This window comes from Lissotriton helveticus, chromosome 4_1 (assembly GCF_964261635.1).
Source record: "Lissotriton helveticus chromosome 4_1, aLisHel1.1, whole genome shotgun sequence".
NCBI lineage: Eukaryota > Metazoa > Chordata > Amphibia > Caudata > Salamandridae > Lissotriton > Lissotriton helveticus.
This window is the reverse complement of record NC_136063.1, coordinates 1711622094-1711637591: the sequence shown is the minus strand read 5'-3', so window position 1 is coordinate 1711637591 and position 15498 is coordinate 1711622094. Positions and strand designations below refer to the sequence as shown.

Here is a 15498-nt window from a genome sequence, read left to right as displayed (position 1 = left end):
CCTTTTAAATACTATCAATACAAAAAAAGTATACATCCCAAATAGTGAAATCAATCAAAGAAATAAATGAATGCCTGTAAAATAGTGTGCACAGTTGCACTGCCTGTGATGATGATTTATATGCAATGTCAAAAATCAGTAACATCAATGGCAATGAAGATTAATATTTTAATTTCAAGGCTTTTGAAGTTTTAGCTATTTTATCACAACTGACATTGATGAGAGACTGTAGCTGTTGCGCTAAGCTATTTACTAAAGTCAGTGATGTACAATTGACATCCAATATTATGTTTACCAATATTGTAAAAGTTATTGTAATTCAGAAACCATCTCTAAGTGACTTGTTAGCCAGGACCTGTTCCAAAGGACTGAATTCAGTTAAAAGATTACTTCTATGTAAAATGTATTAGGTGGATGCTATGAAAATCACACATTCAACTCTCCTGGATGGTAGAGAAATGAAGGCACTTGATTTCATCTATCAAGAAGGCATAGCTAGTCAGCTCTTTGAATAAGTGCATTTCAATGTGACTGTTTAGCCTAAAAATACATTTGTATTTGAATTTTTCAATACTACTCCTTAAAGCCCCTTCATGGGCTGCTCAGATTACAGAGGCCTGTTAAAAGATACATAATGTAGTCAACAGCTATGCTTTGACGAATTTCCTGAGCTTTTTTTCTTCAGATGTCAGAGTAAAACATGAGAACATGGATGATTATTAGCTACTAAGCAGATTGTTTTTATGTCTGGCGTATCTCTCTCCTTTAACTCATGCATTATGAAAGTGTTTCTATGCAGCAAGGACAGAAAACATTTTTCATATTTAATATTATCACTAAATGTATATTCATTGATGTTTCATGATGTAAAATTAGGCAGGTGTGTATGACCTTGCCTCTCCTCAAGGCCAAGCAGTGAGCAAGTTCCTTACTATAAAAGAAGTTACTCCCCCACATCTCGCCCGGCACGCTGCTGATCTGTGCCACATAGAACACTTGATAACTGCATCTGAGAGCCTCACTGCTGTGCTCCTGATTTGCCCTCACTTTCTCTATGGCTGACACCAGCCACACTGTTGCAGAGCTTCAATGGATAGTACGGGTGCTCCTAACCCTCTGCAATGATGGTGTGTTAAGCTGCAGCTCAGGGAGGCTCAAAGTTCTATCTGCCGCCACTGAGTTGATCTGATGCACTGACCCAACAACAACCCCACTATCTGTGATTCACAGTACAGTTGATTCATACGTGTCTTTAACACCAACAGATTGTTTAGTCTAACAGATTTACACTGAGAAAGGCTAAATGATTCAACCATATATGTTTGGACAATTGAATTCCCTGCCCATCCCAACCCACTTTGTTTATTGACTACACCCAACTCAAGAAATCTTGTAACTTACATGCTGCTCTAGCCACTGCAGGTGAAACATTGGACTCCATTTTATATTGAGAACTGCTGCTTTCCATGCTACTTAGAGGTATTTGACATTACAGATACAAATATTTAACATTGATCCAATAACATATGGCCTTTTTTGTCATTAACCAGTATAAACCACTGACAGCTGTTGCTCATAGCTTGACTACTTGAAGTTATTTTGCAAACTGGAATTGTTTTTTTTATCCCAAAGGCTGCTACCTTTAGTAAACACTATGTACCCGATCATTCAAAATCAGTTGCAGCTGACGTGCCCCCATAACTTTCTTATTGGTGAGTGAATGCTGCTCTTAAGCACTGGCAAGAGAGAAAAAGTTGTGTAGTGGATCTCTGAACTGACCACTAGACCTCCTAGGGAATGATATAATCATTGTGTTGTCATTCATGGCTCATTCCTGGTTGTGTGTGCCCTTTGATTTGTACTTTTTGCTGCTTTTATTTTAAGGTGACAGTTTAAGAAAGACTCCCTCTCCTGCCCCAGGCCATGGTCTAAACTCTACAGGCAAATTCATCACATCCCATATTGAGGTCCGTGATGATGGAACCTACAAGCAAAAGATCAAATAACTTGTAGGCAAGAGTAGAAGTAACAACATCATAATGTTTGGAGTGCTAGAGTAAACTGAGGGCAATTGGTGATGGCCTATTTCACCCTCTTTCTGCCAGATGTCTTGACTCTATGCTTTTTTCTTCAGAAATGTTTTTTTTGTTTTGGGCTGCTAGAGCTGGCAATGATGATGTTAATGATGGAAGGGAGATTGAAAGAATTTGTTTAACACCATAGATCTTGAACATGTATTGAAATCCCCGAGGGAATTGTGGGCATATTCATAAATCCACCACAAGTAAACAAATGATGTTTTCCTACAAGTTTGCCAGATGACAAAACAATAGATGTTGCTAGAGACCTACCTCCTAGCCACTCAAAAAGTTGATGGGCACAAACAGACCAGTTACAAAGGATCTGTGTCCAAATACAGCGATAATCCCGGGTTTCCCTCAAAACTAAGGGAACATCTTTGTGATTCAGAATATAATACTGGTACTGTCAATGATGGGGTTAATTCATGGTAAGTTGAATGGAAATGAAAAAAGAATCACCTAAGTGAACTTTCCCTGCCAACATGAGCCAGGGAATTCACTCTGCCCACAGCTTCATTAGTTCTAATGATTCTGATCTACACTTACTCCAAACGTGAAGGTGTAGGATGTATCATCCCTTATAATTCTTTCCCTAAAAAATTACTTGGGGAAGCAAAACAGGTATTTATGCTGGTCTATGCCGAAGTATCCGATAGATTTTGATACTTTTTTCCTACATGTTATCCATGAACATAATGCTGTACTTGTGACCTTATACACAACTTGAAACAGTTATCTGTCTAAGACTTACTTACATCTTACACATTGCATTCTATATGGCTATGCATCTACAACATACTTGACGTATATTATCCTAGTACTTTTCTCCTAATACAGAAAACACATGGTACAGTAATACTGTTAACCTTTCTCAGATACACAAGAAGTAGACAGGTCCCCCTACAGGATGACCACAGCCTCTGCTTCCTACAAGACATTATAAACATTCATCTATACCTTTCCCTCTCGTTTCATTTCCTGTGGGTGGTTTGGGACTACTATCTCTGACCCCACTATGAGAAAACCTCACTTAGTACTAAAAAAGGTGGAGTGACTATTCTGTGCCATACATCAGTTTCCTTGCACATCTAGAAAACTAGGTCAGACTTCAGAAGTATATATGCATTCTGTAAGACTAAGTGCCAGGAATCATCACTGTCAATCAGAATTATAACTTGCTGTGGCTGCCACAAGGCGCCACCGACATTGTATATAGTTCAGGGAGATTCGACCATGGGGATGGATGTGACAGACAATCAAATTACCGTTCACGCTCTATTAGACCCTAGGTCTGGGAAACATTTTATCTATGCCAGAGAAATGCTCTCTCTAGGCTGATATTGCAGGTGGATTATCCATTCGAGACAATGAGAGGGCTTTTTCTCCCCTCGCCTTTGAGGTTCGTTTGTTAGTGAGAATCCTCTATTTCCCTTCAGTGCTCACTTTCACCATAAATGCACACATGCTCAGAAGTATCTGATATCCCCCCCACCTTCCTCCATTCCCTCTCCTAAACAACAGGAATACACATTCGTGCCTCATGTACAAGATGTGCTCGTTAAGGTGGTTTTAACTGAATACCCAGATGGACCTGCATTTATGCCTATGAAATATGTATCCATTTTATTCTGCAGTATGATCTTCGTGTACTGAGGTCTGCTATCTGCTCAGTTCGTTTACAGAGCTGTGTTTGCTGCTGTTGCTTTTCACCCTTTCGATAAAAGAAACATCACATAATGGGTTGTTTTGCTATATTTTCTACCTTCTGTCTTTGTCAGCCTATCCGAGAGCCTCATTTAAAGGTCATAACAGAGAGAATTGATTGAGAAAATGGCACACGAGTCTGTCGGACATGGCAGGTACTGGAGGGGTTGTTATAAGTTAAAATAGGCATTTAGTTACTATAACTAGTTCATAAAAATGACACATGTCCTTCTGTATACCCAGGAGATGTCACTTTGAATCAGTGCTGCAGAGCTACAATAGGACCTTGCAGATAGTTGACCTGTGGCCAGACACTTGACCTCATTTCCCGGGAGAAAGAGGAGACATGGAGCTGGAAGGAGGCCAGGGCAGTCAGGAGGGCTATGGCCAGATCCACTGGAATTATCTGATTCTGTGGTGTTTTCCATATAGTTCTGGATTTACCACACTTGCCTGATAATCCACGATCTACTGTATATTTGCATATATGCAAAAGATTAATGGCCCCCTTAGGGCGATAATTGAGGCTTTCAATTAATAAACCTGTACTAATGAGGAAAGAGTTGCTAAAGTAGTATTAGCATGCACTAAAATGAGAAAGTTGCAAAACAATACTACCACAGAACGTATCATGTTATGGTGCATAATTTGCCCTTTGTTGCTCAATAATTTAGTCAGCCCTGCTGCATAATTTGGCCCTCCAATTGTTATTCGGTTTGTGGCCAGAGCTGTAGGACAAGGCCCCCCAGAAGTAGGGAAACAACTAACAAAGAGAGCATCCTGTATAATAAGGCACAGATTCTAATGGCCACCTGGCTCCTGGTGCTACTATGTGAAAGGATGGGCATACAGCAACAGTGAAAACAGCCTTTAGAGTAATAGCTGACAGCTTGTATTGCAGCAATAGAACCCTGTCCTAAGAAACATTCGAAACAGACACAACCACCTTGGCGGCCATTTTATGCACTTAACTGCTAAAATGTTAAAAGTTGATAAGTTCCGGTACTGTATATCCCTTGCCCATGCGTTAATGCACCATCACGCAACCACCTTTCGTGTCTCCAGTGTTCGAGCTTCCGGAATGCCGAGCTTTATTCTGCAAACGGAAATGGCATTCTTCTAATGCAGCAAGTTATTATCAATAATGCATGCGCACCCGCCTCCTACCTTGGAGAACTGCGGTAAAAGCAAGAAATGCAAATTGCTGGTATCCAATAACTGAAATATGAAAGTCCCTTTTATGTTGTTTTCTTTCAAAGTTGTTTAACAGAAAAATGCTTGAAGCTCTATGCTCTCCTTTCACAGCAGTCACACTCACGCCCCCTGAGACACCAAACTGCTCCTGTTTTCTAAACCGGCTATGGATTTTAATGATTCCATCTTGGACCAGAAGCTGAAACAAAAAAATTGCCTTATTAGCTATAATTATCAGGGTTTTTTATGTAGCTGTTCCCGTGAAGTCAGCGTTTTAACGCTCGACTCCTTTCCCAAATGCAAAGGTTTCTTGGCATAGGCCCGGTGTGGCCTCTCAACCATGCCAAATTCTGAATGACTTTATTAATAGACTGCGCACTGCTCCGAACTCCCAGGGCGGGAGGTTGGTAAACAGCTGAGGTACTTGAGAGCCTGAGTAAGGCTGGCTGAGCAGTCTTGCTTGCAGGCCCAGCTCGGGTGAGAGAAGCGTTCCTAAAACCAAATCATCAGCGGAAGTGTCAGTGTTTACTTTTGGAAGCACCATGCATTGATTCAATGCGGATCTCACACACATGTAGCAATACGTATTTAAGAATCTTCCCTGGTTCACATAGCACCTGTATTGTATAGCAGTAGAAAGTCTGGGCATGGGCGTAGCTTGGTCAGTAAGAAGTGGGGGAGGGGAGCTTCTGATTTTCTAACAATCAAGCTGGCATATCATGTTAAAATACAGTACAGCACAAGCGGGGAGCATGAGAGGAGCTACAGGGACAGTGGAAATGGAGATGGCTGGGGATTGGTAGGAGTACTAAGTGAGAGGAACACAGGAATACAAAATCTAGTCAAGTAACCAACATTTATGAGATAGAATGTGTTTGTTTTTGTCTGTGGGTATGGAAACATTCATGGCAAAGTCCCACAGGGAAACCACCTTACCGGACTGAAAGCACTTGCACCCAACTATGTAAGAGGAAATACATTCATTAGGCGGGGTGTAACATCCCAAACACCCTGCCACTGAGTCTGAGTTTGATAAGGATTGATATGGGCTGGTCAGAGGGACCAACTGCCCAATAGGGGCCAATGTTCTAAGCAGTGGAGTACTGCAATATGATGAGGGCCCCCCCCGGCATAATGGCCTCAATGGGGACCCCCCTGAATGGTTGGGACTGCCTACACTGCAGGGATCTGCTCTGCAAGCAGAGTGGCTTTCCAGAGCGTTTAACAATTTTGTATTCCATGCCATTGCACGCATTCTGCAAGTCATACAATGGCATGGCTTAGAGGGTGAGGGGGCCTCCTCCAAATCAAGAGACCCTGAGGGCCCACTCGCACCATGGGGGCTGCAGGGGCCTCCGTTATGCCCCTGGTTCAATATATAAAAAAAGTGCTCGTATTACACGTTTTTGTTATGTGGGAACGCTTAAAGTCAATACTGCAGGACTGTGATAGTTAGGGTGACAAGCCAATGACAAAAGCTATAAGTCTGATCTGTTTTTTATGCATAGGTATTACAAAAGCAGTTGGCCTGGTTTATTTATTGTGAAAAAACATATGTTAAAGCCAATAGGTTTTTAATGGTTGATTAGCACACTGTGGTATAGACTGCAGACACGTATTTGTTAGATGAAATCACAAAATACCATAGGAGGCAAGGGTTTCGCTGTTGGACCCTCCACGAACCCTGTTATAATCCTTGTTAGGCCATTTTGAGATGTGTTGTTTATTGTTTTGTCAACTGATTATGTAAATATTTGTAATTGTATAAATGTATGCATAATGGCTGCCAGCTTATGTGAACTTCAGTAGACCTGTGTTAGTTATGGTGCTAAGTCACAGGTAAGGGCTATGGTGCCTTATTGATTAATTTAGAAAAGTTATGTTAGATTGCATAGCTTTCATTTGTTTTTTATGTAAAGTTATGGCAAAGCTAGTAAACCTAACTCACTTATTGTGAAAAGCATATGTTAATACCAATTGACTTTTAAGGGTGGATTACTCGTTTAGTACTCGTTCGGGGATCAATCTCCATTTGAGCGCCAGGACGCTTCGGATGAAGCAGCTGTGCGTTATATGAATGCCTTTTGATTGATTGATATTACACTGTGCTTAAGCCTGTGGGCACATATTTTGTAACATGGAATCTCACAGATTACACTAGTAAACAAGAGTGATGGTGCTGAGGAGCCACTTGAAGGAACCATGGGGATAAAGATTTACACTCTGATAATCCTTATTAAGTTCTCTTAGAAGAGATATATTGCTTTGTCAGCTGTAATTTAGTATATATTTTTAAGTTTAGTGTAGTATATCTTATGGTTGCTGTGTGGCAAAGCTTGTGCTTGATACAGGGCTTCTGAGTTGGTTATAGTGACAAGCCAAATTCAAATGCTGTAGACCTCATGGATTCAGTGGAAAAATGAATGCTTTTCAGTGACTAGTTGGGAAGGCCAATCCTTTTGTTTTCATTTTCTTCGTTTATCGTTCACCTTTTATTACTTTCATTCCCCTATTTTATTTTAATTTTAAGCACACTGCATCTCCTCAGACAGTGCTAAACCACCTTGCCGCTCATTCCATTTACATTCCATTTGCAGTATTTCGCATTCGGCGTGGTCACTGTGTTTAAATCAGGTGACCATTTTCTAATTGTATTGTTCAAATGTATCATTGTTTCATCATTCCAATATGTCCAATATGTCGTTTCTAAATTTGGCATCCATGCTGAAAGTTTACAAGAATGATACGCTATGTACCATACGACTGGAAGGCGACCACCTGCTGCTATATTTAATCCTAAATTGTTATTGTAAACAAATGCCCACCATGTTAAGGTGGAAGCACGTTTTTTTTCCGATTTTTATCCGCTTAACTTATCTAGTATATTTTATTGAGTTTGTGTGTGTTTTATTGTGGTTGTGTAAGAGGGTAAATACAAGACTGTACCCATGGGTGGATGAATATATGAATAAAAGCAAAGACTAGTGACAGACTGCATGTGTGGTTACTTACTTAGGGCCTCGTTCATGAGGTTTTGTCATAGGGCAGCCCCGCAGGCCTTCCTGTCATGCTGCCCAATGGCAAAAGAAAGGAGCAGGAATGCGCTGTACCTATCAAATAGGGCACATTCCTGTCCTTTTCCCCTGTGTTGGCGCACTATGGGCTGCCATGCATCAATGCTGGTACCTTTGCAACATGGTGCAAGGGTGCCTGCATTGCAGGGATCATTATTTTTGTGCAGTAAAAGAAACCTTCCTGCACAAAACCGATTGCAAAAGGCTTTTTCCTCGTACTATGTGTGCTGCAGAATACAGAACACATAGAAAAGGGAAAAATTAGTAGAAATAAAGATATTTACCCTCGTTGTGGCTCCCATAGGACTCTCCTGGGGAGGCATACGTTTTGAGCAATTTCTTGTGAATCTGGGGCAGTGTCAAAAAGCCATGGATGTTGCTGGGAACGCCCCCAGCCACACCCATTGCGGCCCCTTCAACACAGAAAACAGTGTTAAAGGTAACAATATTTACAAGGCAGTATTAATCCCAAAACGTGGCTTAGTGTTACCTGGTAAATATGGAGCAGGCTCTTGGTTCTTGTGCCACAGGAGAGTCACAAAAAGTGACATTCCGGCAGCGCAAGGGGCCTCATAAATGAGACCCTGTATTTCTAAATCCATTCATTGATATATCAGGCCTTCTGGCATTGGCAATTCTTACTTCCTGTTGCAGCTCAATCTTAGAACTTTTTTAGTTGTTGTATTTCATTATATGCCTTGATGGGTCAAATGTTTTCGATATTTGAATGTTTAATTCAGTGTTGACTATCATTGAAAACAACATTTGTTTTAAACGTACATGTTGTCATCACTTCGATAATTTTTCAATTCCCATCTTAGGTCTGCACACACAATTGCATTTGATAATTTTGACATTTTGAGTAGAAGGAAAGGCATATTCAGGCTCTTTCTGAAATGCATCTCAGGCGATTTTCTAGGTCTTATAACAGACAGTTTAGCTGTTTGCCAGAACTACTGCCAATAGCCAACTACTGCCAATAGTAGTGTCTGATGTGTGCCTACCTGGCATCTGAATGGATAGATGAATGTTTATTGCATAACATATCTTAAAATATTCATCACAATGAAGAAAAAAACATTACAATCACAATCATCTGAAATATTCTATAAGAGTACCGTTTCAATCACACTTCCTTAAGACGACAATAAACATAATCTAAAAATGTAGTTACTTTCCCAATATGCTGACAATCTGTATGCAACAGCCTCTTTGAAAGATCTACAATTAATTATATTAAATGATTTTTTCAGATATTTATTCCATAGCTTTAGTAAATTAGAACATAAGCAAGATTAAGTGCTCAATCAATTCCTCTTTGTAGTTGCACAAGCGCAGTCCTTTGAGGGTAAACAGTTAGTGTTCCAAGACCCTTCAATTTGAGCCAATGGTATCAACAGGAAGAGAAATCTCATGTATTTTTGTTTGCATCCTGGGTTCCAGGTAGAGGCTAATATTTTTGCTTTAAGCTAGAATATGATTCTGTCGTATAATCAGCATTTCATATTTCTGCGTTGTCAGTGAATCCGCAGTTCTTGAATTCTTCCAAGCTGGCGTCTGAGCACTGGTCCTATTGTGGTCAGTGGGTATTTGGCTGACCGCGGGTCAGATGCAAGGTGATGCAACTCTGGCTCAAGTTGTTGCTGTTGTTTTTAGTCCAGACTTTGGTGTGAGTCTTGTTGGTGGTTGAGGTCTGGGCATTTGGTTTCTGAATTTATAGGCTGAGGCTGAATCTGTTGTGCTTGCTCAAATCTGGTCAGTATTGTCCCTGTTGCATTGTAGGTCAGCCCAGCCTCTTGTATGAGTGGTGCTGCTGACAGTGATTTTGCTGCCTGTGGTCCACTGTGCATCTGTGGTTTGGTCATCTCAGGGGGAGACCATGGGGTGAGAGGTCAACCACAGCCAAGATTTGTTGGTGTAAATAAGTGGAAAGGTGAATGGTGACCCTCACCACTGTTACTAGTTTACCTGCAGTATAGTCATGAGAGCACACACAGCAACCTGATCAAAACTTTTTTGTGGTATAAAAACTGCTGTTACGTAAACACTCTGAGGGCTTTGGACACCAACAGCTACATACTGAGTGGCACATTTACAAGCCCCTTGCGTCACTTTTGCATCTCTGTTGCGCCACTTTCTGTGTTGCAGCGGCATCGTAGACAATGCACCACAGTGCGGCCTATTTAAAACGTGACGCATCTAAGGAGATACATCACATTGTAAAGCCCTGAGTCACTTTATACCTGCGTCAGGTATAATGTATGCAAGGTGGGTGTCCTCACGCAGGAAAGCCTTGTAAAAGTGATGCAATGAAATGTACAAGATTTCACTGTCCCACTTCTAGGATGCCACTGCATGAAAACCTTATGCCTGTTTGAAGCAGGCGTAAGGAGTGACGCAGTACAATAAGTATCGGCCTCAACATGCACTGCTGGAGTTGCGTCGTGCTTGCGAAACGGCTACAGCAATGTGTGACTTTCGGGTCAACAGATGCATCAGAATTTCTGATGCATCTGTCAATCCTTGCGCCATGGTGCGCCGTATGCGCATCCATGGTGGCACAAGGGTATCGCAGGCTGGTGCAGAGAAACTGACATATCTCTTCAGATGCGTCAGTTTTGCGTAAATCTGCCCCTAAAGGCTTTAGAAGGGCCCGCATTTCACCATATTTGTTTAAAGTGTTATGCCACTGTTGAAAAATTGAGCAGCTCTGGTATGTGGTAATGTATAAAAAGATTACTTAAGTGTATTCTGAGATTGGCTGCTTTGAATCAAAGAGAGCACGTGAAAGATTGTAACATGACGGACTGCAAGTACCAGAATGCACCATGGTCTCAATGGAACCCAAAGTGTTTATAAAATTAATCAAGTTTCAGGCTAAATAGCTGTGAAATTAATTTGAAATGGAAAAATGTGTCCTTCGGGTCCTTTTCTTGTTGCTGTCTGGTTGGCTGTGTCCCTAGTCTACCCCAGTAAGGTCTGGTTACTTTCATCTCTACTTTGCTGGTTGAAGGGTGCTTAGTTTCATGTGTGGGATGCAGACTGTGGCTGAAGGGGTCAGCAGTGTTTGTTATTTTCATCACTGAGGCCCTTCCTGTGTTTATCCAGGCTGGATTTTACTGACAGTCTGTAATTGCTCAGAAATGTGTCTCAGTAACAGTGCAAACGTCATCAGACCTTATTAGCCCCGTTCCTAACAGCCCCCCATCAGCAAGCCAAACCTGGGGGCTGGCTGTTTTATTTCTGCAACAAAGAGCAGGCAATGGCAGAAGAAGGTACAATGGAACAATTCAGCCATCTATTGGTAACTGACCACATTTTGCAAACTCTGTGAGAAAGCAATTGAGGAGACTTAAAAAAACCAACGTACTATTCATCACCACATGAGAGCTGCCCTCACTGGGTGACTCTACAATAATATCTAGACAATTTCAGAGAACTCTCTGAGACAATGTGTTGATTAATAAAAGGTAACCTCGATGCATTTTGTGCACATAGGACTGAGGAAAACGCTGTGTTTTGCATACTAGATGGAGTTTTATAATTTTTTCTATTTAGTATTCATCCCAAATGAAACCATAGCACCATATTAGCACCCAACTACCTCACTCAAAAGTTGACTATATCAGGAGGGTCGAGATCCAATAGAAGTACAAAAAATCTACTCCTGAAACCTCGCAGATTCCGGAAGGAAAAAACGTACAAACGCTCCTTCTCAGGAATGGCACCCAGGATCTGGAATGCACTCCCCCCTGAAACCAGGCTTATCTCCTCCACTGCCTTCTTCAAGAAAGAGGTGAAAGCCATCCTTATGGCCAAGTTCACCTGAACTTTATTGCTGTTGGATCAGAGACTTTACACCGCTTGTATAACACTGGCTACCTCATTGTCTAACGTCTAATGATATCATTTTCTTACTTGATTGCGAGCCTCTTATACTACTCACCCACTACCTATTACCATATTGTACACATAAGTTTGTTGAAACTGGATGTCCCTACCCATGGTCTCTCAGTAACTATTAGAAAGTGGTATAAGCCAGCCTTATAGCCTAGCTCGCCTGATCTCTTTTATAGTTGGACCAAAGACTCTGTACCGTCTTATATTAACGTTTATTTGACTGTTTATTGTTACTTTATCAGCACATGAAAGCTATGTTGAATATTATACTGTACCTAATATTAAGCTTAGTCACCCTCCTGTTCACCCCCTGCCTCTGTGAAGCGCTCTGATATCTGCAAAGATCTTGTTCGCACTATATAAAACTCTGAATAAAATAAACAAAACATACTATATATTGAAAAGGAATTTGTGTCAACCCCCTTCAGCCTCTGGCATGTGTGAATGAGCCAACTTAGACTTTGGCTCAAGTGTGGTGTCTGTCATCTGATGGTATCAGCACACAACATTTTGTGGTTGTTTACATTTTGTGGTGTTACATCTTGAAGTTACGGCAAAAGTAGTTAATGTTGATTAGCTATGCTTTGTGTTTGCACAGAGACACAAACACTTATCTTGACTTTTGCACTGTTTATTGTATCAGGGATGCATTGGGAAAGTGGGGCACCCATGGCGGAAACATGGTGGTGCAGTACAACAGCTGTGGCATAAGGAAGGTGCCTCGATTCCAGCTGTGATAGTCAGAGGTGTGTGGGTGCTGAGATTAGGTGCTCCCACCACCACCTCCTTTTGAGGTAGCATAATTCAGAGCAGCTCTCACTAATGCAACTTTTTATGTTTCTGAAACTTCAAGATTCACCAGAGTACTGGGGCAAACAGAAAGGTGCTAGAACAGAGACCTCAGAATTGGGTGCTGATTTGTACTGTTCCATACTTTCCTTCTCTCTATTATACGTAAGGCTTCTGCTCTCACAAGCCTCTAGCCATATATTTCACTACTAGTGTCATGTGTGGAAGAGGGCAAAGGGAACCATCAAGGCTTGTGGTTGTGAGGTCTATGAGATCTGGTGTGGAGCAGCAAGCCTAACCATCAGCATCAAAAGTGCAAAGTTTCATGACACGCCCATCATGACTCTTTTCATTATCGTTACCAACTCATACTTGACATCAGCATTTATGCCTATTTTCAACATTGTTGCTTGGAAAGACTGCACAGTAGTTTGAGTGTCTGTGCTGTAAACAGCAAAAAAAACAGTACTCTTTATTAAGTCCTCTCTCCTTGCCTGCGTTTTGTCCTGTTTGCTTCCTTTCTTTTTTGCCTTCTTTCTTCCAACAACATTTGATGCACTGTTACTCAATCACAAAGCTCTTTTAGTCAAAGTCTGCAAATGAGGCAGAAAATGTGTGCAGGGAGGATGGATTATGGGAAGTGTGTTGAGGAGGGGCAAAACTAAACCAGTTCATCGTATCAGTGTGCCAGAGCTTTCCTATCTCAGGTATACAGACGCAACCGAATGCAACACAGCATATGATCATGGTGGAAAGGTGGAATCCATTGTTCTTGACATTTTCGTCAGCCACCATAACTAAACACAGTCATTAACAAAACAACTAAGTCAGACTTTCACGTGAGTGCTCAGGCAAACAGCATTGATGTATTCCTGTGTGTACTTGGGCTAACACGTTATAGCTGTGCTTTTTGGCTTTGCCACTGCTTGTCCGGGATAGGAGGTAATAACATGCATGAAATAGCAACCATGTGACAATTCTGCCACTAAAGGAAGTTAACGCATAAAATGGAAACATTCTTTTAAATAAATCTAGAGACTCACCATGTTGACCTCTGAAATCTGGTCAATACTGGAAATGTGGATGCTCATTCCCACTGTCACCGGTGGCCCTGAAATAAAAGTGATAGCATTACACGTTGAGTAAAAACACACTGGCAATACCTAGATAATCTTTTTGTTTATTGTAAGCTCAAAAAGAAGAGAGGGCCACTCGAACGAATGAAGAGTTGTAAAGTATAAAAGGGCAAATGTCAACACGTCAATGGAATTGGCTAAAATCCACCAAAATGCATCTACACAGACACAAAAGAATGTCCTTATCACACAAAAATAAGGGGCAAAAAAATTCACTACTCAAGGAGGATCGACAATACCAAATGCCAAGCCAAGGCAGTCCATAAAATGTCATAACTAATAGAGCTGCCAAACCTCTTCACCACTTTTACAAAACCTATAACTCAGCAACTATGAAATAGACATACTGTATTCTTATCTAAGAAATAGGAGAAACAACTGCCCACCTATTTACAAATAAACATTTTCAATCTATATCAGTCTTCCAAGAAAGTACAGCCTTATAAATTGTAGACCTGGTAAAACCTTGCAGCCCAGCCACTTCCTTCTAATAAATTACAACTTCAGAGTTGGTAGACCTAATAAAGTCTGCAGCCCAGCCACTTCCCTTCAGAACCGTGCCCTCAAAGTTTTTTTAAAAAAGATCCCTCAATTGACATCTGCCCCTGTCCCAGTCAGATATGTTATCGTTAGCTCCTAAATCCATGACGTTTCACAGAGATATTGAAGAATTCATAGATGCATCTACTACTGAAGAAGAACAACTTGGACCCCCAGGACCTCAACAGCTATAGCCTAATCTGTAATATACCTTTGATTAGCAAATGTATGGCAACAGGAGCCTTTTCCCTGACCTCAGAATTCACAGAAGAAAACAAATTACAAAAAGGATTATGGCCAGGAAGACTGACCGAATCCGTCCTCATCTAAATTTGGGGTGAAATAAAAACACAGCTGACAAAAATGATGTAGCTGCATTACTACTCTTGAACTGCTCAGCAGCTTTTGACATAGTACACCATGATACATTACTTTTCAGATTGAAAGAAGTCAGTATTGATGGCATCAATCGGCCCTACCTGAATCGCACACCCTTTTTATTCAAATCCTTGCCTCATAAAAACAGAAGTTTCACACAAATCTATCATCTCATCTCTAATTTGTGACATATACATGAAACCACTATTACAATTTATCAACAGTTGTAAACATATCGGCTACAACTATGCAGCTGGCACTCAGATAATTCTCAAACTGGAAAACATTCTAACATCAGAACTCAACAAATGCCTTAAACCTGTTGATCAATGGACAACACAGAATCACCTCAAGCCAAATGCTTCAAAATTAGAAATATTGACCAGTGGTGAATGGGAAAATTATGATCCTCTATCTTTCTAGCTAGATGAACTGGGATTTCTGTCAAACACTGCTGACGATATGAGATATCTGTGAATCTTCTTTGATTCTTTGACACTTTATTACTCAAGTGTACAGGCTGACTCAATCAACATATTACACATTGAAAACACGAAGACACATATTTTGTCCTCTTGGACTCCTCAAAACCATCACTCATCCACTCCATACTTGACTATGCTAATTGATTATACAACAGCAATATCACAAGGCTCCAAGCAGAAAAAACTCATCAGCAAGGCTACCTCTGAGTGTAACTAT

General features: G+C 40.9%; 1 protein-coding gene across 1 annotated transcript in view; it reads right to left on the bottom strand.

Moving 5' to 3' along the window:
• Positions 1 to 15498, bottom strand: part of LOC144828211 (gamma-aminobutyric acid receptor subunit beta-4-like) — a 632874-nt gene that overhangs the window by 478464 nt on the left and 138912 nt on the right. Inside the window, exon 3 of the mRNA XM_078686301.1 lies at positions 13786 to 13853. Within this exon, the coding sequence (XP_078542427.1) occupies positions 13786 to 13853 (68 nt within the window). The remainder of the gene's footprint in view (positions 1 to 13785; positions 13854 to 15498) is intronic.